The following is a 26,127-nucleotide window of genomic DNA, read 5'->3' as shown; positions in this document are numbered from 1 at the left end:
AGCCTGGTAGCAGGTGAACTAGTCCACCTTGGCATGAAAAAAATGTCAAAGACGTAAAACACGCTTATCAAAACCGTACAGACAATTTTCTGGGACACTATCTAGACCGTGCACATGAGAATATCCAAACTGTAACAGTAAAACCTGAATAGTGTCAACGTTTCCGTGTCATCGATCACTTATTACTGCTAAATTCTTAAAAGTATTCAAATCACTCTGATTTATAAAAAGAGGTTTGTTTTGACGCCTTGTAATCATAAACCAAATCTTCACTTCACCGTCTAAAAATAAACCTTTTAGGTCAACTAAGTAGACCCAGGTGACCTACTGCAATTGGTTGTCGTGCGTTAAAAATTGAACATTTTTAACTTCTTCTTGATACATGTAACTACTGTTCCAATTCTTTTCAAATTTGATATGAAGCATCTTTGGGACAAGGGGGACATAAATTGTAAATTGCAGGACTCCTGCACCCCTGGGACCCTAGGCTAAAACTGCCCAAAATTGACCAATTTTCAAAAGTGTTCTTCTCTAGAACCGCACGTGTAAGAAAAACTAAATGCATAGTGATGTAGAGCAGGAAAGCCTCTACCAAAATTGTAAATTTCATGATCCCCGAGGTAGGGGTTCTGACCCCAGGGTGAGACCAAACTTACGATATAGTGTTTATGTGTAAATAAAACACTTAAATAACATCTTCTCTAGTGCTGTTGATACTAAATTAAAACTAAATAGATATTTTAAAAGAGCAGACAGTCCGTTACCAAAATTGTAAATTTGATGATCCCAGGAGTAGGGGTTTTCGTATTAGGGTGGGGCCAAAATGGTCAGTAATTAAATGTGTGAACAATAATTGTTTTTAACTTCTTGTTGATAACTACCATTCCAATTCTTTTCAAATTTGGTATGAAGCATCTTTGGAACAAGGGGTACATACATTGTAAATTTCAGGATTCCTGTACCCCTGGGGCCTTCGGGACGTGGCAAAAACTGCCCAAAATTGACCAATTTTCAAAAATCTTCTTCTCTAGAATCGCACATGTTTAAGCAAAACTAAATGCATAATGATGTAGAACAGGAAGGCTTCAACCACAATTGTAAATTTCATGATCCCCATGGTAGGGGTTCTGACTCCAGAGTGGGGTCAGACTTAGTATATAGTGTTTATCTTTAAGTTTGCTGATACTGTATAACACACTTATTATATCATGTAAAGTCTTTCATCAGTGTATACATGTTTAAGGACAGTGAAGTTTTAAGAACACATCTTGTTTTATACTGTTGCTGAACATTAGAAATTAGCTTAGATATTCATAACAGGAATTTGTTTTCTAGATTTCATAGTCCCTGGGAGTAGTGATACTTTTTCACTAGTACTCAGGTGACCGATAAGGACTGTTGGCCTTTTGTTTTCTTTTTAAATCGAGCGAATATTCATTTACCAACTCGCAACGCCATCCAGACGCTGCGTGACATCCTACATGTATATATATAACGGCAATATTAAAATACTATAGCTCATTTTCCACAATTTAATCAAATTTTTATTTAAAACACTTATTGATAAAATGATAAAAAGCATATCGATACTGACAATTTTGAACAGTTTGAATGCATCAATTTGCTCTCGACTGCGCTTTGAAGATCATCTGGAATTCAAAGGTTTCTTCATGCTGACTCGGACTTTAAAATGCATATTTACATCACGTGATTTTGACTGACAGCAAAAGTGTGTAAAAACTTATTCTTAAATTCTTAACCTGCCACTGAGTCGTGCGTGTATTTCTCCTAGCTATTGGTTTTCCGATGGTCATACTTATCCCGACGTAAAATTTAGTTCGTGTATGAGTTTCATCTCGTTCTATTTTTACTCCTTTCTCGCATAATCTGTCAAATTCTGGGTCTATCCACTACACTTTCTCTCAATCGACGACATGCTGCACTGTTTATCGTCTGTGCACCGAGAGGAAGAGATGGACAATGACTTTTTTTAATGGGCCGTCAAAAAATATTAATTCTTATGTTAAAACGAGAATATTCAACTTTAGAAATGTGTTATTTTCGCAAAGTTCATACATTCAACTGTGCAACACAATTTGAGAAAGCTCTGGGGAAATTGTCATTTCATGATTTTTTGAGTAAAATGAGCTGTGGTATCTCTTTAAGTTGGTTGTCCCTAGAGATAACGACTATGTATCATGGTGTGGCTTTAAACTACCTGCAATCACTGTATAATAAATAGTTTTACAAACCAGTTAATTGTTAATTAACCTAATACCAGTAAATAGGTGTCTTATCATCACCAGACATAAATTCAATTTTACAGATTGGAAAGTTGAAACACTCCATGTAAATCGTCAACGTGTGATGAAGGAGATAATGTGACGTCACGCAGCACAGGATCACATGTCCGGTAGATAATTTCAAGACTATCATTAGCACTTGGACAAATAGTCTTTGAATTTATCATTCGCAGATCATATAAGAATGTCATTTAATCAACTACTACTTACCACCTCTTATTTAATTAACGAATACTTACCATCTGTAACCAAATGTTGGAATACAGAATCTGGTTCTTTTCATCCTAGAAATGAAAATCATCAGAAATTAAGGATAATGTTAGTCAAAGTATTCTATTACAATATTAATGAAATTATCTCTTTAGATAATGAGATTCGTGTTATTAATCTTATCATGATTCGTGTTTATACCAAGTACTACGGATATCCCTAACTTCAGTCTGACAAAAAAAGGACCCTCTTTGGTAAGGGCTATTCAAAGTAGATCTTTTTTTAGAGACTTTGTTTTGATGGAAGATTTATTTATACATGTAATTTTCTAATCGGTATGCTATTATTAGAATTTTGTTTAAACATGCTATGACGTCATAAATGTTAATCTTTTAATCAAGTGATAAAGCGCACATTTTCGTATAATTTTTCCCGCGAATATAAAGGCACAACCTCCTCCCTTGTAATGTTTATATGCCGGTGTGGCAGACTGATTTATTGCAAAACCCACGATTGCAGACATCTTTATTTCAATATTTCATTATGTGTTTAGGGGCAGGGACGTAGAATTACTTTATTGACAATGACCACATTGGTTAGTTTTGTAATGCAAATAAAAGATATACATGTCTGCCCCGTCCCCCACTATTTTTAGCAGTACATGTATTACTTAAAACTCCCCACCCCCTACATTTAAGAAATGAAGTTTGGGGAAATATTATTCGACGTAGTTATAGTGAAGAGACTTCAACACCCCCACCTCAACCTCCACGAATTAGAATTTTGAAGATCAGGCAAAGCACCGTGGTTTTATGTTTGTTTGTTATTTGCCTGTTAAGATTTTTTGAGACGTTAACTTTCTAATTTGTTTTTCGCCCCTTCCCCCCTTGAAAAACGATGATACGTGCCAGAGAGGTTAACACTGCATAATCACACGTGTACCTATTTGATACTATAGGCGCCTGGGTCAAGGGTATTGCACTATGACATCTATGTAAACAATGAAGGAAATTCGAATCACGAATAAATATTTCTCTCCCATCTATCATGTCTCTTACATTTCTTTTATGTTTCAGTCTTAACTACATGTATCATTACCACAGAATGTTAATTTATCCAAGTTTTAAAAAATGTCTTATCCCACTGATTCATGATCCTGAAGAAAGCAGAACGCCAAGGTACGCGCAGTAGAGTATCCTACAGCGCCGCAACAACACAGTGACATCACCAAATGACGCGGTTGGGTCGCAGAGAACGCCATGCGACGGTGTACACTTTGAGCATACAGAAAATACGCGTCGTGGCTCTGCGTTCTGATATACACGCAGTAGAATTGCCGTTGGGTCTCAAACAGTACCAAAAGAGCTCTGTTGGCGCGCTCAGGTAATGCACATGATCACGTCTCTTTCGCGCTTTAATGGCACATCTGCAGCGATTAAACGTATTGTTATTTATTTCACTGCGTTCACACAGCAACTACACGGAGTTGTCACTACCATTATCGCGCTTCCATACTAAGCATTTCTACGGCGTCCATTAGCGTTGGCAGCGAGCTTTCACGGTGTTGCCAGTGCATTGTCAGTCAGCCCACAAAAATAGTATAAATGCATTAAATTTGAGCAATGAATGTTGTACACCAGCAAACAGGTATGCGCCTTAGGTCAATTAATTTTCAACAGGTTCAAGAGGAAGTAGGCATTATCAATGAAAAAGTGAAGATTACGAACAGTGGTCAATCTCACAACTCCTATAAGGTATACAAAATTAAGAGTTTAGGAAACATGGAACCCTGGACATACCAAACGCGGGATCATGTGCCCAGAAAGAGTAAGTATTTCCTGTCGACCGGTCACATCCACCGTGAGCCCTATATCTTGATCAGGTAAACGGAGTAATCCGTTGTCAAATCTGTGTGCCAAGAACGGCCTAACAATCGGCATGAAACACGTCAGACAGCATTAGACTCAATGACATGATTGTATTGTTATAACGACCATAGAATTTGCGAAATGCTGGCTTTAAAGGGGCATGGGCACGAATTGAGCTGAAAAAAATTCAAATTTTATTTTCCCATTTAAAATGTTTACAATGCTTAATTAAGGGATTTCTAATGGTCAGCAAAAGATTGAATATCAGTTGTTGAGTTATAAAAGATATGCAGAACAAGGGTCGTGTCATGTATTTGTTTGCATAAGTTAGATATATTAGTAAAAGTTTAGTTTAAAACATTTTTTTCAATTTACAAGTTAATTCTGAACACAAACATTTTCTAGTAATTGTCACATCTCATTGTTTTAAACATATTTTTTAATCAGCAAATCTATATATAAACAAAAACATGGCACGGGTCTCATTTGTAACTCGAAAACTGACATTCAAATTTTTGCTGACCAAATACCTTAGTTAAGCATTTTGAACATTAAACGAGACTATCAAAACTCCTGTAACATCCACATGTTTGGCGGTAGTCTGTCTCGATTTAACAATTGATCATATACGCAGAACAAGCACTTGCGTATCGAATCAGTCAGGATACATAAACACCACATGCAGGTAATAATGGAATACTGCAACAAAATTATGGAAAGTTGACGATGGAGAAGCTGAAGGCATCCAGTTTGTCATAAAGTTGAGTTGTTGGTTAGCTGTTAACATCTATGTTCAATAAAATATCTAAGTACGAAGCAGATGTGAAAGACCCTGTGATGTCTTCTATTTCGAGTTCACTGGATTATATCGAATCGACATTTGAATGGAAATGATTATTTTGAGAGATAGAACGTCGTCGACATACCTAATTATCAAGTCGATGGTCACATAAAAAAAAAATTTCCTCTGATATAAGAGATTTAAAAAAAAAAATTATGCTTCATAAGAATATAAAAACAGGTCAGCCAATAAAGGAGCACATTTCGAGCTCATGGAAATTCCAAAAGAAGACCTGATCACAAAAGACTACGAAGGTATTGTCAATGAGGAACTCCAGCATCTTTTAATATCAACTTCAGAATACTTGTGCGTAGAATCAGAGTGGTGTTTAACAAAATCATTTTTTTGAATGACTGATCACTAAATATGAATATTTCCTTTTTCCATTTTTGTTGAATAAGCAGCTGTCTATGATGTTCAAAAGTCTAGTCTTTAATTCAACGTGAGGAATAGTCTGAATCTGATTCCACGATAAAGACAAAGGTGGGCAGCAAGGAGAAAGAGGATCAGGGTACGGTAGTGGCTCAATATCGGCAGAAGGTTGCTTTATGGTCACTATCATCGGTTCATGTCTGAGCTCCGAAATGAAGACCCTGCAAGTTTCTTACATTTCTTCCGTTTACCTCCCGCCATGTTCGATGAGCTTCTTGTTATGTTGCGTCTACTAATCACCAAACGAGACATCAAGTATCGAAAAGCTCTCGAACCAGGATTGAATGTGGCTATGACAATGCGGCACCTGATCATCAGGGACAGATACATGTACGCCAGCATGAGGTTTGACATTGGAGTACTTCACAATACAATGTCTGTGTGCGTTCGTGAAGTATACCACGCCAACATCAATGCGTATAGGGACGAGTGTATCAAATGTCCAACCACTAGCGGAATGGCGTACGATTTCTGCAGAATGTTTTCGTAAATGGAACCTGCCCATGCGTGCGGCGCGCTTGATGGGAAGCATTCCGTAGAATGACGGAACAGCGGCAAATATGCATTTCAACTACAAAGGTTTTTTCTCCATCGCCATAATTAATGGATCCTGTGGATGTTGACTACCGTACATGTGGATGAACTAGTTTCCCGAGAGAACTTAGAACAAAGTCGAGTCTCACGTACTTGAGGAGGCGATAGATCCGATGGTGGTTGATTGGGATCCGATGGTGGTTGATTAAGATACCATGGCGTTGGATTGGAACCATATGGTGTGGACTAATTAGTGTCTGGTTTTTTTATTACATCTAGGTCCTCTTGCTTCCTATGGTGAGCGAAGTAGCAACTGATAATGGTGATTAATTCACTTTGTTTTCATACGCAGTACGAAAGAACGTCTTATGCACGCAGGCCATGAACGCGAAGTGACAATTTCTAGCACGTCGTGAGCACTTAGCGGGGACACAGTCAATCGTCCGTTAGAACTCAGGAATGCAGTAACACGCCGTGGAAGCTCCGTAGAAACGCCTCGGTCTCCTTGACATCTTCATCTTTTGAAAATTTCAAATAAAATCACACAACTTTTCAGAATTTCCCTGCGATCCCACAATTTAACGCCGTTAGAGGCTCTGTTGTGACAGGGGCTTTAAAATGAGTGCAATGTGATTCCCATTATAAATGTATATTATTGAATGATTTGTAAATGAACACATCTGTGTTTGTGGTAAAACCTAGTTATTGATCCAACGTGACATTGCAACTGTGATTGTTTCCATGGAACATGTTAAGGTGTAAAAGCTCGTCATTTGTTAAAATGACGAAAAAAATATGACACAAAATGACTGGGAGATATACCTGCACGTTAACCACATACATGCATATATATTAAAGTATCTTAGATACATTGCTATTACAAAACACAAATACGATAACACACAATATGAACCTTTGCTGGAAACAAAAGTGATACATAATTATGTTCTTAAGTCAGAAAAAAGTGTTATCTGAAAATGAGAGAATACACATAAAAATTTACATATTTAAGAATTTCCGACATGGATTTCATTTTTCTTTTCAACAACTTGCTAACTGTAAAGATGTTAAGAGCATATAATCACATTAGGCGCAGTTACATTTGGTGCAAAATAACATCCATGTTTGGTATTTCATTCTTTAAAATGTAGCGATGTTTACTCTGTGCCATTTCTACGGCTATCTTTTGTGTATGCAAATTATAACAATAAAAAGAAATCAATATCCTTTATGATGTATCTCGTGGGTATAATGTATTTTGACATCTCCCCCCCCCCCCCCCCCCCCCCCCAATTTAACTGCGTAAGTTCATAAAGGTAATTCATATGAAGCTCTGACTCGCAAATTGTCACATGACTTTTAAAATCACATGTTGGATTCATATTGATACATGTATATCAAAACTGCTTCAAGTCATTTGCTTTCATTTCAGCTTCAAACCACCTTAAACATTTATATAATTATATGTGTGGGGAAAAATTCATTTCGGCGCACTATGGCAGGATGGGAACTGTGAGACTTATGCATAATGTGAACCGCGGTCACAGTTTAAGAAAGACACTCCAAGAAATTCGATTAGTTTGTTGTCATCGCCAAATTTGAAGAAGCATATAAAGATGGCGTAGCAGAACATGTGCATCATTTACTCCTCTGTCTATGTTCTGTAGACATCCCCTTTCCTTGATTAATTTTCAAGATTTCCATGTAAAAGATTTCTCTGGGAATTTAGTCACGTGATGCGTATCCCTTCACTGACCTTTGTTCCTTTGGTGGGAATGAATTCTGTAGAAATCGTGATAATTTCATCAACTAAAATTTATTCATTAATGACTAGTTTTCCTATGCTAGAAGGATATGCGTTGATTTCCTCTGATAAATGTATTCTTTCATACTCGAGTGAGTGGAACGTGATAATTCAAAACTTTCGACCGGAAGAAAAAGAACATATTTTATACAATCAATACAAATTTGTTGAACAGGGCATGTACATGACTTTTCCTTAATGCTCACGTTATTTTGCTCCCATCCCTCCCCGTTTGTTTTTGTATTCTTTGCAGTGTTGTTTTGTTTTTGTTGTTGCAGAGCATGGTTGGGAAAATAGACGAACAATTTTCCTTTTATTATAATACTTGATTCTAAGGTTCCCTGTTGTTCTTCGCCACACACATGTACCGTCAGAAACTGTAATTAAATACTTTATACAAGTTCTTCTCTGAAATTCTCCTCCCTTCATTTCTCCGACCTTTAAATGTTATTCGTTTTGATAATTATCTACTTCAGTATATTTCTACATAGATAATAAAGACTCATTAAAGATATAAGGCTTCTTTAGAAATCACCTCATTTCTCTTCATCAAAGATCACGGTGTGGGTGCCTAGTAAATGAAAAGAAATGCATTTTGAAATTGCTTGTTTTGAATCTGGTGTTATCGTGTTGCCTAATACAGACGATGGTGGCTAAACTGACAATGATAAAAAGCAGTCGGCATCTTAAATGTAATCACAATGAAAGTTTAGAATTTGTCTAAACCAGAAATACAGTCTTAGTCATTTTAAAGTACCAAAGTCTAATATGATTGACTTTCACAGAAATTTTCATTCTCTAATATTTATTTTGCAAATCACATTTTCCTCTATGAACCAACCAATTTCAGCACGTGACACAATCCGTTCACATTGACTATGAACGGATTATGAACTAGCTTAAAGCACGCGACAGAGAGCGTAATGGTTTGAAAAAAATAGAACATCTGTTACAAAGATCTCGCAAGTCACACCTTTGGATTAAGATTGTAAACTTACGTGGATTATCATCCCAATCTTGCGGTCTCCTACCTCCAAAATACAGTGCACCTTGCAATGTTGATGAAAGGCAGGGTGAGACGAAATGTGACGTCATGTCTATGTGTTGACGTACGTCACAATAACTACTGTGATAGAGGCTAGGAGTTCGTTTTATGCAACAAAATAGAAGCAATGTAAACAAACGGTGTTTTAGTAAATGAATATAAATATAAGAAATGAACATCACTTTTGAGCTGTTCATGGTCAATATGAACGGATTTGGATTTGAGGCAAATTCTCTGTGAATCGCTAGCACGATTCACAGAATTTGCCTCAAATCCAAATCCGTTCATACTGACCATGAACAGCTCAAAAGTGATGTTCATTTCTTAAATAAACCTTTACTTGTATAAATGCAATTATGACACACGATCTTACACTAAATGAAATTTCACGTTTTAATCTACACATTTATATATACGTGTATATATGTTGAGTTTCCTAGAGCTCATTGACAATGCAATGTAATTTTAAGGTTACCAGGTCATCAAACAATCTGCTGAAATTCCCCTGGGCACAAACTGTGATTCCTCATTAGCTGACCTGTTTTTGTATTCTGATGAACAAGAATTTATTCATTCATTTCTGCATGAAGAAAGAGAATATTATCTTGCTGTGGCCATCTCGACAGTTAGGTACACCGACAACGTTTTATCTATTAAAAATATTCACTTTCATTTATTCGTAATATCCCAGTGAAATTGAAATAAAAGACACAGCCGGACACAACAGACCTGCTTCATACTCCTCTTAGGCACCTGACTCCACCTCGGATTTCTTGCTTGCCCTGCTCTCGGATTTTGTATTCTTTATTATGAGATTGATTATCATTCCTTATGCTCACCCTCTTCATGCAAATATTCTTAACTAGAGATGGGAGTAAAATTGTAATGAAGAGATCTGGTTAAACCGCAGATCTATATAAGCGCAGCACTTGGGTACTTATCTATATTATGTTACCCTAGCAATTTATGTTCAACTCTAACTACTATAAGTACTACGACAGAAGGAACAATACAGCTGTATCGCAATATGATACAATGTGTAATATGTGAAGTAGGAGTTTATAAAATCCTATAAGCAACTGCCTCCAGCAGGTCACTCGAAAAGTCCGTGCATTGTTATGTACATATATATCATTGCCAATGTCAAACTCAAACTCAGCATTTCACACTGTTTCTAGTCCTAACAGTGATCAGTAAAGAACGGCCTAACAATGGGTATGAAACATACCAGAGAGTATTCAACCCAGTGACATTGGTAATTGTGTAAAATTTGCGAAATGCTGACTTCAGACTTGACTGTTGAAACCCCTGTATACCTTCCATCAATAACTTAAAGGATTCTAAAAGGCGATTAAGTATAGTATCTGTAATAAGTAAATGAATGTAAAAAGTATCCCTGACTTAAAAGATCCTGCCACCCACTCGTAACTGAAAAATGAATGGGCTGGGAGTTCAACATCTTATGAACATAAAGTGTCTAGCAGATAAGAAGGTTGGAAGGATGAAATTGCTTTGGGGGTGAACTTTATCTAAACAAAATTGACATGAATAAAGCAATTGAGATTGCACTAAGTGGAACGGTGACAAATATGAATAGGTTGATCATGATGGAAGCTATCGGATTTACTTTACTTTATATATATATATATATATATATATATATACATTCATATATATATATATATATATATATATATATATATAAAGCACAGAAAATTTTCCTTTTATTTGGATACCCACTTCCGCCCCTACCCGGGGTTGAACTCACGACCTGCGGAACCAAATCTCCTAGCAGCATGTAACCAGAGCACTAGACCGCTCGACCATCTAGGCAAGTCTACAGGAAATGAAGACTTGCCTAGATGGTCGAGCGGTCTAGTGCGCTGGTTAGATGCTGCTAGGAGATTTGGTTCCACAGGTCGTGAGTTCAACCCCGGGTAGAGGCAGAAGTGGGTATCCAAATAAAGTGAAATTTTCTGTGCTTTATATTAAATATTTCTTCACTTAGGGCAGTTATGTTCATTTAAGAGTTCATTGCTATTTCCGTGCTTTATATATATATATATATATCAGAAACGATTTCAATTCGATTGTTGTGGTTGGATGGTGCTTTTTACTTACAATATCTATGATTTGCTGGAGGGTGATTCCGAATTTTACGATGATTGGTTTAGATTCATTGGCGACTGGCCTCTCTAAGGGATCGTAGTGATTCTCTACAAACAGGAAATGAAGAAGATGGCGCTCATTCGGTCCCTGCACCGTCTCTGATAGAGGTAGAAAAGTTGATTTATTCATTCATATGTATCAATCTGTTCTATTGATCATTTTAACTTCCACAATTGATAGGAAAAATAAAACGTAAAACCAATCATTTTAGGATTTCCAGTCTCTTTGTCGACATAAATATTTATGGGGTCAAAAGTATGGCCTTTCGTGAATGTGGTATGATTTATCATATAAATAATGCTTAGGGGTAAATGAAAAATCAAATAATATCAAGTAATAGATCATGTTAAGAAGTATTGAATTATATTGCTGGTATATTGGAAAACTAAATGCCCAGCGCAAAGATATTCTCAGCTCTGAATCATGTTATTGTTTCTGATAATATATCACTACTTTAAGCAATTGATAGGGATATTTACAACACGACAGGGTTTCTTCTAAGACAAAATACGACCAGCTCAGCGACATATCTAAAAAAAATTAGCCCTATAAGCCAAGACAATTAGCACTAGCGCAGACGTTTAACCGAAATTCTGTTCCACCTAAAGGCTGTAATGGAATCTACATATATATAAGACGCCTTCGAAATTGATGAGCAATGCTACAGTGGCTGTTGCATTTGTAATAAAACGGCGACAGATCTAATTGTCTGTGTATTAGCTGGCGAAATACACTGTATATGTGTAATAACTGTCCTTCCAGGGAGCTTCAGTGAGCTCCTTTGTACAGCTGTCACGCAATCATATCGTATGTTATCGACATTTTTCGTTACTGCCAAACCGGTAATTGATGAGAGAACGAGTGAAATTGATATTTTGTCAAAATAATGAAGTTGCTAATATTTGGTTCAAACACTTACCTTTCACAGAAAAGCCGAAGATAGTACAAAGGACCAACAAGAGACCTTCACGAGGGGTTCTGGGGGTCATTGCAGCATGCGACAGCTAGCTGTATTTGGGGAAAAAATCAGCGAAAATTGTATATATTCATTGAAAGGAATTGGGAAACAGATAAATTTATTCGTTAATTTTGAGCTAATTTCATAGTTCATCCCCACCAACAAAAAAATCAAACAACTAAGAAACAAACAAAAGAAAACAACGACCTCATCCCTCCCAAACCCAAAATATTTCAAAGGGATGAAATTGGACATTTATCTTGATGGTCTTGATGCTTAAATCAGCTAATTTACATGGATGCAATTAATAAAAGATTGATGTAAAGTACGAGGATGTTTCCAAAACGTCGTAAACATGATTAATAACTCAGTTTCTCTTGGATGATATCAGTTTATTTTTCTTGTTAAGGTAAATAGCAATATTTCATTATCTTCGATTTCAGATTTAATAATAATAACACATTCAATAACAAAATAGATAAAGCACACTAGTGTACTTCGGCACAGGAAAGCAAACGCCATTTGCCATATGATAACGTCATAATTTTCCTTTCTCCAAATACAAGGCTTGTGAGCAACACACTTCTTGTAGCCCTCACCCATTTGTCAAAGACACACTGGACGCACTCTTGACTTGATAATGCATTACAATTCAACACTGCCCTTCGAATTTTTTCATCCGTTGCAAATTTCTGCCCTCACAAGGTGGTCGTACGAGCCAGAAAATAAGCAAATTTCAATGGCGCAAAGTCGTGGGAGTAAGGGGATGCTGTAGTTTTTGAAACCCGATAATATCAAGTTGTAAGTGAGTATTAGAAGAAGAGCAAACTGTCTGTTGTGATATGGGGATGTATTTGCTACGAAGGTGTCAGTTATATGCTACAATTCCAACACGGCTATAAGAAGTTATTAGAATGAAAGGTAATCTCACTGAATATTAAGGTAAAACAAACAATATTAACATCATGAGAGTAGTTTTTATTGAGTAGTTAATGTAAACACTCCGCCACCATGTTGACGTCAGCGACGAATACTTGTGTCCAGTGAGGCAGTAGCTGTATTTGCAGGGGGCGGTTTTGGTTCTGGTTTATGATACATGTAATGAAGCTACTGGTATGGTTCGTCCATTGTCATTATTTTATCGAGAAAGTTGGGGTCTGCGTGATATCTCCCAAAACATCAGAGAGGCTCTTACTCACCTGTCCATTTCTTCGAGGGTCAGCAGCCGTGGAACCCATCTAGCTGATACTCATTTCATGCCTACATGGCCGATAGTATCCTTTGAACCTGTTTTACTTACATTCACAATTTCTGCCACACCAAAGACTGTTTGACGACGATCTTGAACGATAACGTTCTTCTACGTATAAATTTGGCAATCGTCATTCTCCATCGTAGGCTTTCCCATTTTTGGTACTAAAATCAAGCCATCCTTGAATTTTTGTTCCCATTCATATAACTCTCTACTGATGTTTATATACTTTGATTTGCTTTCCTTTTTTATCTCTGAGGGGGACATAACACATAACTAGGCACCTGATGCCACCTCTGGTATATCCAGGGGTACGTGTTTGCCCAACTATCTATTTTGTATTGCTTATTGGAGTTGTGAGATTGATCGCTGTTCGTTATCTTCACCTTACGTTCAACACAATATTTTATAGCATCCATCCGCGCCGGGTATGTGTTTGATGTCGCAATATTCCGCAAATATTAATCCAGGGTACGTTTTACTAAGTACGTTATCACTCCCCATTTATGACGTCATGTACGTGAAATTTTGCCCGGATCCTCACGGGAACAACCATAGTAGGCATGGTATAATTGCATTAATCGAAGAGTGATTAAGAAAATATGGTTTATATGCTTTTACGGATTTTATGTACTAGTAACATCTCAAAATGACGTGAACTTGAGTACACGAGATTCAAAATGGAGAAATACATGTCCTCGCGCTTGCATTCGAATCAACGCCATTTTAACAAAACAAAGTTGGATAGTATGGTTTAATTTTTCATCAATTTTCTATAGTTTCCCTTTAAACATGCATATACGTGTTAATTACCCATAGGACCGCCGTAAAATGGGGGAAATATTGCCAAAACGGCGTAACACTATAATCAATCAATCAATTAACGTATAGGGAGAGCTCTGCTCTCACAGCCCTCTATTATTGCAGGGTTTTTTTTAGAGTGCACCAACGGAACTCATTGGCGTTCTAATAAATCGCTGTAATTCTGTTACTATGAATGATATTCATTTCAAAATTTCTGAACATTCATTGAATAATTACGAAGCAAAAATTTGGTATTTACTAGTATTAAATGAATAATTACAAAGTTGTGAGATAGAGACAGAATTTTCATTTCTAATAAACACCACTTTAAACAAACTATTACAATACTAAATCGTATAAAGAAAACCCTTGTTACATGCATTGCTACAAATTCGTATAGGAACTAAATACACACGTTCATGAATCTAAAAGTCCTGTTCAGGAAAAGAGGGCATTGTAACAAACTCGTAAATAACATTATTATGTGATCTACAGAGTGTACGAACGTAATGTACATTGGTGTTGAAATTTAAAAAAAAAAAGACCAGAAAAGGAACCAGATCGACAGATCCACGATTCAACTCGGTGATGTGTCCAAGAGCAGTAGGAAATGGAAATTCTACCACGTATAATGGAGTCCCGGTGATCTACAAGACTTCATGCACCATCATGACAAGCGGCAGTCATCTTGTACATTGCATATTGTTTAGGTTGCCATCCACGCTATCCGTATAATGTAATAACGAAGGACTACAATTACTGAATTAAATTATGGAAGATGAAAGAAATTATAAAAACCATATAACCATAACAACAGCAGATTTTTGTTCGTTTAAAGATCGAACAAAGCATTTGGATCTGATAACACATTTATATTTGGAGTATTTTTTCAGCATAGATACGTTATTCCATGCTTGTTAAACATTGATGATTTAACAAAACAATGGAAAGAAGTACATTTTTTATAACATCTCAATATCTATAGATGGAAAAAAAGATGTGTTAATCTGTAGGCAGTGGAGGACGGAAAGGGTATTGATGTGATATGGTGTTGATGTTTTTTTAATTGCAACAAATTTAAATATAGTAAATAGTAAATTTATAGTAATTTTGTTACAAATATATATAGAGAAGTAAGTAAATGAATTAATGAATAAAAGAATAACAGATACACGAGTAATCCAAAGATGTATTAAGTATACATGAAATGCGATGGCTGCAAACTTTGCAGATCGTGAGATGCACCATGAGAACTCGGCGACTCGAACATTCCACGATTTTCCTCACCGAAGGTTCTAAAAGGTGAACAGCAATTTTCAAATCATATTTCCTTTATTGTGTACTGGTGAATGGAAGAGGTTCTTCAAGAATTGATAAATGTGAAGGCACTTTCATCTATACTCAATTTTGTGTACATGAAACACAATGTTTGTAACAACGATCAAATGAAGACTAGTACGCGGACTTTCAGTGCTTTTAGAGGTATAACTTTCCTTATCAAGACACAATGAACAAAAACGTCAGCTCATACACATCCTCAAAACTTAACTGATTAGAATCATTGAATTTACGATATGTTTTCACCAGACCCTGTTTCTCTTGGTATGTAGCAATGTACGCATTTGTGGTATTTCTTTGTTACATGAACAGCTTCAATTTTCAATGAAGTTTCTGGGAGGTCATAGGTAATAACGTTACACGCTGGTTCGAAAAAGGGATATCAATTAGATAAAAGCATACGCCCATGGTATAACAAAAATAAAAAGGGATATCAATTAGATAAAAGCATACGCCCATGGTGTAACAAAAATCGTATAGGAAGGTTTGATCGTTATTTCTGCAATAGCAAATTCACAATAACATGATAACTTAATCTTAGACCAAAATTTCACCTATAAAGGAGGGCGTAGACGTGGCTACTCCATATCGTCACATCTTTGGGTTTTTTTTTCTATTTTGTGCCCAAAGTATAGGTTCATTTATAAGGATCAATAAAGACGTGAATAAGAATTGATTGTGAAGAATGTGTAAAATCTACAAATGTATTGGTATTTTTTTTGTATAAAATAGGACACCCAATCATTGCATGAAATATCAGGAATGTTCGACCATTTTGCACAAGCGTTGGAACTTGATTATTCCAAACTGATCTGGGAAGGGTTCCAAACAGGTTTTAAAAAGAGGTATACTATCATTCAGATGAAAATTTGATGGGAACCGGATTTGACTTGCTTCGTGTGAATTAAACTAAATTGATCGGCTTACGGACCGGACCCTCTATGATTTAATCTAAAATACCTTACTAGAATAAAGTAATTCTTAATTTTCGTTGTAGGGTGCCAGCCATCTCTTGTCAATATGAAAAACTTTAGCAGTAAGTCTGAAAGTATAATGTTTCTGTAAATGAGAAAAATTGTATAACTAAAGAATGTGTTTATATTTACGAGAGCTGTATAGCAATCAATGCACATTCATTCATCCTTTTAAGATAATCATTCCTAAAGCTCCCTTTTTGTATCAAATCGATAAGTATCCATTGTATTACCTGTGGTCCTTTTCACAAAAAGCTCCTACTGCAACTATAGTCAGATACAATTTTTATTTCTATATTGTACTGAAGGGAGTCTACTATGTCCCGAGTAATGCAAGTTTTAGCACCTGTGTATGTACTTAGCCTTGCTCATTCAGAAATACGAGGCCTGTTCCATATGTAATGTGTATTGTACGATATCTCAAAAGCATTCGACTCAAATAGTGAAATGAACATTGCATCCCTTCAAAGTATTCTCCGCGGTTTGAAATACATAATTTCAATCTCTGAATCCATTTCTGAAATGCGTCACGGTACGCTGATTTAGGTAGACCTCTGAGGCACTGACTGATGGCTGAGCCAAGGGCTTACCGTGACTTGTAACGACGACCAGATAAGAACATTTAAGTTTTGGAAAAAGGAAAAAGTCGCTTGGGGCTAGATCTGGAGAGTTTGGCGGATGTGGCAAGACGGTAACCTTCTCCGACTTCAAAAATTTCTTCACAAGCTCAGATGTATGTGATGGAGCATTATAATAAAGCAGACGAACATGCCTAAATCCTGATGCAGGGCGTCGTTCATGATAATATTTCTTGAACTGCTTTAGTATAACATCTCAGTAATACCGAGCTGTAACACGTTTGCCCTTCGGCACCGGAATTTGTACGGATATACCAAAGAACATTCTTTGTGCTTATGATTCTTTTGGCAACTAGAGGTTAGCCATATTTTGTTTCCAACTATAACTTACTGGTTCGAAATAGTGAACCCATGTTTCGTCACCAGTAACAATGTTTGTAAATTGTCTTTGATTGAATTTGGGAAACATTTTGAGGAATTGCTTAGCGGTTTGTACTCGTCCCTTTTTATGGTCATCTGTCAATATATGCGGCATCCATCTGACAGAAATATTTTGTACTTTCAAAATACGCTTCAAAATGAAATGCACCCGCGATAGCGATATGCCAACAGCTTTGGCAATATCACGAATCGTGTATCTGCCATCACTTCAATTATTTCCCTGACTTTTGAGACATTTGCCTCGCCTGTTACAGTCACAGGTCGGCCAGATTTTGCCGCATCTTTGACGGACTCTGTGCCAGTCAGAAATTTCTTTCTTCACCTACGAACTGTCTCATAAGATACCTTATCAGACCGACAAATTTCCCAAAATTCAGTAAAAATCTGCATTACCGAACGACCGAGTTTTATGCGAACTTTTATATAAGCTCCAATATTCTCAACCCATTTCCCAACCATTTTTAAAACAGTGGTCAACGACTGGCTCTATTGTAATGACTATATCTCGTAAGTTTAAAACTATGTGGAGCTGAAGGCTCGTGTTTATACTGTTGGAAAGGTATTGAATGGAGCTATTCAATAGTATTACCATCCACAAAATCGTGCAAAGCGTTATCGCGCTGTGGTACAATACAAATTACACATCGAACAGCCCTCGTATACGAGCAAAGAATTATTATAATAAAGAATTAGTGTTTTGAAGTTGTTATCTTAAATCCCAAGATATTTTTAAAGGAACATATTGCATGAGAATATTTTCCACTCGAAACATCTAAAAAAAAAAACAAAAAAAAAAAAACGTACTGCATTAGAAAGACTTTTAGCAAGAAATTATACTGATTACTCTTTAATGAATAATTCATCCACAAAACATTATACAACAAAATATTTGGTAAGAGAAATACATTTTAGTGTAAGGCACAGTAAAGTGAATAAAGTAAATCAGACTAAGTAAGAGAATAAATATCATAGATTAATAAATAAAGACCTTTTATGGAAATTTAATAACAGATTCCTATAGCCTTCAAACACATCGACAATATTTTATCTATCAACAATATTTCGTTTCATTCATATGTCGATTCGACAATGAACTTGAAATAAAGGGCACCACAGAATCTACCATATGTGTTTCATAGTTGGATGTTTTACTGACGTTAATGACAAATTGACAATTCAATCTTATGACAAACGGGATGGCATTGTCAACTTCCCATATCTATGTTGCAATATTCAATTATCACTTGCATACGGTGCTTATGCCACCCAAATGATACGATACGCGAGAGCATGTTCTGCATTTCATCAATTTTGTTTTTTACCGAAGCATGTCATTGGCAAATAAGTTGTTGTTACATGGGGTTCAACAGTCTCGTGTAAAGATAACATTTTGCCAATTCTATTATCATCACATGTATAGAAATCTCCTTTGCAAATACAACCTCTCATTAGGTGGAATACTGTTGGGCGTGTGTGTGTCATACCAATTGTTAGACCGTTCTTTACATAGCGATTACTCTGTTTACCTGATCAAGGTAGAGGGCTCAGGGCATATGTGTCCGGTCGACAGGGGATGCTTACTTTTTCTAGGCACCTGATTCTACCTCTGGTGTTCCTGGGGATCCGTGTTTGCCCTACTCTCGATTTTGCATTCATTATTGTATTTATGAGAATAACCACTCTCTGTTATCTTAAGCTATTTTAATCAAATTCTAGGAGTATAGTGATAAAAATGAAACTAATAATTTAATAAAAATGCAGAATGACCAACCATTTTTATCAGATAATTAATTATATTCATATTGTGGACATCTCTGTACCTCTATGAAAATACTTTTCTTTCATTCATCCCACACAATGTCTAGTATGAAAAGATAAAGATAACGAACAGTGAATAATCTCCTCACTCCTGTAAGGAATACAAAATAAAAGGGACCTAGGAGGAGTAAGCATCCCCTGAAAACCGACCGCACCCGCCGTGAGACATGCGAGCCGTATATCTTGATCAGGCAAACGGAATAATCCGTAGTCAGAATTAGTGTGCCAAGAACGGCCTAAGAAAGGTATGAAACATGTCAGACAGCATTTCAATATCATTTGAATATGGCATTGCCTACACTAAACAAAAAGTTTAGATTCTAGTATCTCTTCCGGTTCCTACAGGAACCAGAATAAATCCACTATCTATTTATAGATTGTTTTGTTGTTAAAGAACCTTGCAATGGGGTAGAACAGTGACTAATTCCTATGTTAAATATGTCCCTTGATAAAATGTCAAAAGCTGTGCATTTAGATTATCCAGAAAATGCAATATTCATAAACAACAAAATTTTATGATCCTATTAACACAATCAATATATTTTCACCAGTAAATTTATTTCAAATAAATAAAATTTCGACGATTTCCAACGAATGACAAATGAATCGCTGTTTAAAATTTATGAGAGGACTGATAATACATTTGTCACACAGTTTCCCTTCTCTTTTTAATTTAATTGTGAAATATCTGCCATATATTAGAAGTGCTATATAAATTGTTTAACAGTAAACAAATACGCACTGGCATGTAATGACATTTCTTCTCTCTGCATTCTGTAAACATGTACAAAAGTATTCAATAGTAGAAATCCTTATTACATGGGGTCTTTTTATAAGTTCTGTATCAACAATATTCTAAGATTGATTACGATATTCATCCACCAGAATATGTTGAATGTGGTAAACATTAAAAACTGATAAGTTATTCAGTAGCTAGTGAGGCGTGTCAACATTAGAATGCTGGATTGTAAACAGTAACTAGTGAGGCGTGTCAACATTAGAATGCGGGATTGTAAACCTTTTATGTCTTATATCTTTTTCGGAGCAGACTGTTTAGTTATAATTGTCTTATGGGTTTGGTACATTCACTGCTCTTTGTCGCAATCAACTGAACTCGGTTTTCATTTCTTTTTCCGAGGTCGTTTATTATCCCTCTGAATGAATATAAACGATTTGTCGTAAAATGGTTTAGATGGGAGAATTAGCAGTAATGTTTATTATATGATAGCTAAGTGAAAACTCATTCAACATAACATAACAAACGAATTAGCCAAACTGTCAATAGCGACAGTTTCCCAATTCCAGATTTTGATCTGTTGTGAAAACAATATTCCTAAATTACACAAAAATAACCGGCACTAAACAGAGCTCATACAAGATATGTAATCCAATCATTTGAAAGTGAAATACTTTGATCATACTGATTATCAAAGAATCAAATTCTAAAGAGGATAAACGAATAGATGTTTTCACTGAGATTAACTGAATAACGTATCCAAGGTTATCCTGTACAACAAAGGCATTGTCCTTAGCATCTGACTAATAAACTGAGAAAAATATAGATCTAGAGTTGTTCGGGTCTTTTTTCTTTAAAAAAAAAAGTAGATTCTGAAGCATTTCCAGATGTAATCCATGTATTGAATAATAAATATTCTACACCGAAAACTTGTAGATCTCTACCACAATAACGTAGACAGTACCAAATCCCAGGGCATGAATTAACATGTATCGTAGAGAATATTTGTATACGCTCTCCTAGTATTTCACTGAAATCATTAAACAATAAAATGTTTCAAATAGATGTCCTTGCGCGGATCATCTGGTCATTTCAATTTTGTGATATTGGTGACTTTAGTCTGTTATTGGAAGACAAATACCGAGATCGAGGAGAACCGGTTAATACCAATTATATACTATGAACAGCCTAGCATAGTAAATGTGTGAAAATAATCATTTGATGTTTTAATGAATAGATTCAAAATTCAATTGATCTACATTGAAAGTACCTATGAGCGTGTAAATTTCTGAGAAATCTGTAAATCTTTAAATTCGTATTCTGTCTATTTTTTCATTGTCCTAAATGTTTAACCAAGTGAATTACGTAAACTGCGAATTCCGGAGAAGCTCTATCTGTCGTACGACTAGGAATGAAAACGCTTCAAAAGGAGTTGTTAATAAGATTGCCTGTTTGCCTGATATCTGAGCACACTTGAAGCATATCGAAGACGGGGAGGGTCATGTTAAGCAAACGTAATTGCACAAGAAGGTTTTCTAATCCCCGACAGTCAGCCAGCATGTAAACAAGCACTATTGACCAAGACTAACACAATTTGTGAGGACATTTTGGTATTTTCCCACAAATTGTCTTTGTAGAAAACCAGTCCTAAAGCGCATAGCACAGACCGTTAAGTACAATTAGATCATTGATCTGAAAAATGGAGGGCGAGGTTTCTTTAAAGGAAGAAACGGTCTCTGGCGATGATGACGAAAAGCCTAAGTCCTGACCTTGTTCTGTAAGAGTCACTGATGGATTGCATCATTGATTGGGGGATGGGAACCAAGCAAGATGGACAAGGTCTCGAGAATATCACTAATTACTTGGAATCTCCTTAAAATCCTGATATTGAGCCCAACCTATCGCCAGCTTATTTATCATACTGGCTGATGTGACAAGCGATATGATTTTTACTGGGTTTCTTCCTTCTTCAAACTACGGTAACAAAGACAATAGTGGTTAATAGGCGCAGGTGTTCATAAGGTGGATTATTAATCACATAATATTGTTTCTATATTAACTCTGTAAACCATTTGCGAACGCTTTGTAAAGGCCCTTTGAAGCTGCATTATAGAATTAGCTTTGACCACATATAAAATTATCAATGTTAATTTAAAATCCTTTCCCCCTCATTCTTGAAGGAATGTCCGAATACTTAAAGACTGATGGTTTATGTTGCACTCACAAAGTTGAATAATGTTAACTTTATTGTGAGAAGGTATAATTGTTTCCAAGCCCTAGCGTGATAGGCGACTGGCACAGAGTCCCATATGATGAATGATGGAGATGATTACCCTTTCATTACACACCAATCCACACCGATAATTAAGATTCCCTGGAAACGATCTGTAACCAAATGTACTGTATCACTTTATATACATAGAAACCCGATACTAACAGTGATGGATACACATATAAAGCCGGCTACATAGGTCCTTCATTGAAAGAAGACACCACGGTCTAATGTTGATAACAACGCTTAGTCTGACAGGTGCCCGTTAATGAGGATCGTACAGAAAAAGTAGTCCGGTTTAGTACTTACAATGTAGGTGAATATATCTGATTGCATCATCCCGTCATGTGTCCGCCATAATGTTATTGCATTTTGTAAGGTGAAATCGACAAATAGATTTTTAAAACTTGGAAAGTAAAAGTGTAAGAACAATGAAATGTAGATGGGGTTTCAAACTGTTCTCCATTTGGATACTCGTACATCTCAACCTTCTCTGTTTTGAAAAGTGAACGGAAAATTATTCACTCTTAAGTACCGAACTAAATTCCAGATGTTAAGCGAATCTTCTCCCATTTTTTGTTGAGGACATGATATCCCCATGCTTTCATCGGTTCTAATTGGTTTGACATAAAAATGCTATTCTGGAGTATAAAGTATAGTTGACTACAATAATTTTCTATATATCAACAAAAGAATCGAAGTGTTTACTATAGTAGATCAAAGTATAAGATTGTTTTATACATTAAAAATTTCAAATATTTTTTGTGGGTGTTAAAGTATGAAAAGGTGATGATATTAAACAGTGACCAATCTCATAACTCCTAAAAAGAATACACAATGAAGAGTGGGGCAAACACGGACCCCCTGGACACACCAGAGGTGGGGTCAAGTGCCTAAGAGGAGTAAGCATCCCCTTTCGACCGGTTACACCCACCGTGGACCCTATATCTTGATTAGGTAGACGGAGTAACGGGACTGCCCCGGGACTGCTTTCTGTCAGGTTGGGTCTGGTTGGTACTGTATGCTATGTCTTAAGGTACATTATGTATTTTTTTGTAGTTTAAAAAACAACCCACACAAAATAGAGATATATGAGGTTTCGAATGAAGAACAGTCTGAAAATCCAGTTTGCATATCATCCTATAGAAATATCATAATGAATTATCAATAATTGTTTCTCTTTGTTCCTTGAAAAATATAGTATTGACGAGAGCATGACTTTGCATTATACTTTGTACTTTATATACGTCGTTTACAATAATTATGATCTTGACCCATGACCTTTAAACAGAACCAATCGCCATCTTCCTTTCCCAATCCAGAGTGATGCGTGTTATATAGCGACATTATATTGGTACATGTACACATGTACCGGTATGGTATTCTACTGTATTCTACTGTGTCCAATGCCTTCTGCAACTTATTAGCGAAAAATGATATGAAAAAAATATTTTTTAAAAACTTACTATTCTACATAAGGGAACATAATAGGTTGGGAGAATTCGGGTCATTTACAAGCCATACATACAGCTGATCCCTTTACATGGTCACAAATGTCAATCCAAATCACCACGATCTTTCTTCATCGTTGATGAAGAGATTTTGGCAAAAGCTGAGGAATGAACTCGTACAGAAAACCATTCAAAACCTCAAATGGTCAATTGTGTGGTAATGCATTTATTTTGAAATTAACCATCAATCACCGCTTTTATCAAATATATCATTCCTCGTGCTGTTCATGAGACCGTAATAATCATCCAACAGCTTCTCAGAGTGTACATTAGAAAGAATAAAGTGATGGGTGAGAATAGATTAAACTAGGGAAGCTGGTTGTCCCCAACATCAGATTGCAGAATGTGTATCTTTGTCTGTCGGTAATTTTAAATTTGGTGATAAATTTTTGAATTATAAAAGAAAGCCAGTTCATATTTCGTAAACTGATACGTTAAGTGACTGATAAAGGTCAAGGTAATTTATATCTGTCAAGGTCAAATTTGCCAAAATTGAAATCTGGCCATGCACAGAGGTACAGTCTTTCACAAACAGATCTTGTTTATTGTTGCGGTCCTTGTAACATTATTCGAACAAGGCATGAAGGCTTACTACAAATAATTGCTAAACCTGTGTGTAAAGCAACATACATAACGATTGCTACAGACAGCTATAGCTGCTATGTACAGACAGCTATAGTTGCTACAGACAGCTATAGCTATATCCTAAGTGGAATATTTGTATGGATTTCATTGAATGTTCATTGACTAAGTAATTGTAACATTCTATATGCATGAAAGTCAATCATACAAGTATTACTTTGGATATCAATTCAGAATAAAATGAAAATCTAGTGAGCGAAAATAGCACATCTGTCATGTATGGAGCGCCAAATTAACATAAACTCAAATAATTGAAGATATCTTCAATTATTTGAAGATATCATCAATTCAATTATTGCTCTCTTTAATTGAATTAATGCGCGCATTAAATCAATTATTGCTCTCATCAAATGAATTAATGCGCGCTTCAATTCAGTTATTGCTCTCATTAATTGAGTTAATGCGCGCATCAATTGAATTAATGAGAGCAATAATTGATTTAATGCGCGCATTAATTCAATTATTGCTCTCTTCAATTCAATTGATGCGCGCATTAATTCAATTAATGAGAGCAATAATAGATATGATGCGCGCATTAATTCAATTATAGCTCTCTTCAATTCATTTGATGAGAGCATTAATTTAGTAGAAATATTGCTCGCAATAATTGATTTAGAGCTCGGTATAAATAATTTGATGATCTCTTTAATTCAATTGAAGATATCTTTAAATCATTTACAATGCTTTTGTATAAAGAATTAATGCGCGCATCAATTCTTTTAAAGAGAGCAACAATTCAATTAAAGATATCATTAATTCAATTGTGGATATGTTGAATTGAAGATATCTTTAATTATATAGTTGCTCTCTCTAAAAGAATTATTGCTCTCTTCAAATGAATTAAAGATAGCATTAATTCAATTGAAGAGAGCAATAATTGAATTAATGCGCGCATTAAATCAATTATTGCTCTCATCAAATGAATTAATGCGCGCATCAATTCAATTATTGCTCTCATCAATTGATTTAATGCGCGCATTATATCAATTATTGCTCTCTTCAATTGAATTGTAGCGCGCATCAATTCAATTGAAGCGCGCATCAAATCAGCTGAAGAATTAATGCTCTCATCAATTCAATTAATGCGCGCAATAATTCAGAATTGAAGATATCATTAATTATTTGAAGAGATCTTTAATTCAATTGTTGCGCGCATCAAAGGAATTGATGATATCTTCAAATAATTGAAGATATCTTCAATTATTTGAGTTTATGTTAATTTGGCGCTCCATAGTCATGTACTGTTGATAATACTAATATTAGTTCTGAGAAAGAGTGACATGACTAAAACAATCAAGTCATGGAGCGAATATGCCTGAATGAAATAAATATCTAAAATGCATTCTTTTTTTATTCACTGACATCATTTTCTTAATGTATATAGGCCTAATAAGTCAGAATGACGGTATTTATTAACAATGTAGTTCAACGGGTTAGAATCAATGACGCAATATTATGGTGTTTGCATGACTTACAAAATTCATATCTCCGATGTTTTTAGCCTTCGATATCTTTATAAATTGTAATGATAGCCATTTCCTCATGAATGTGCAGTAGTTGTGAACAATGCGCGTATGAATCTTGCTAAATATAGTAC

The 26,127-nt window shown here is 35.7% G+C and overlaps 1 protein-coding gene across 1 annotated transcript in view; it reads right to left on the bottom strand.

Annotated features, from left to right (window-relative positions):
• LOC125649212 (neuronal acetylcholine receptor subunit alpha-7-like) overlaps positions 1-26,127 on the bottom strand; it is a 38,145-nt gene that overhangs the window by 7,960 nt on the left and 4,058 nt on the right. Inside the window, exons 2-4 of the mRNA XM_048876547.2 lie at positions 12,126-12,214; positions 11,159-11,304; positions 2,543-2,587 (exon numbers count right to left, since the gene is read on the bottom strand). Of these exons, the coding sequence (XP_048732504.2) occupies positions 2,543-2,587; positions 11,159-11,304; positions 12,126-12,195 (261 nt within the window). The 5' untranslated portion in view covers positions 12,196-12,214. The remainder of the gene's footprint in view (positions 1-2,542; positions 2,588-11,158; positions 11,305-12,125; positions 12,215-26,127) is intronic.

The sequence above is a fragment of the Ostrea edulis genome, chromosome 5 (genome assembly GCF_947568905.1).
Source record: "Ostrea edulis chromosome 5, xbOstEdul1.1, whole genome shotgun sequence".
NCBI classification, from domain to species: domain Eukaryota; kingdom Metazoa; phylum Mollusca; class Bivalvia; order Ostreida; family Ostreidae; genus Ostrea; species Ostrea edulis.
This window is presented reverse-complemented; position numbering and strand designations above follow the sequence as displayed.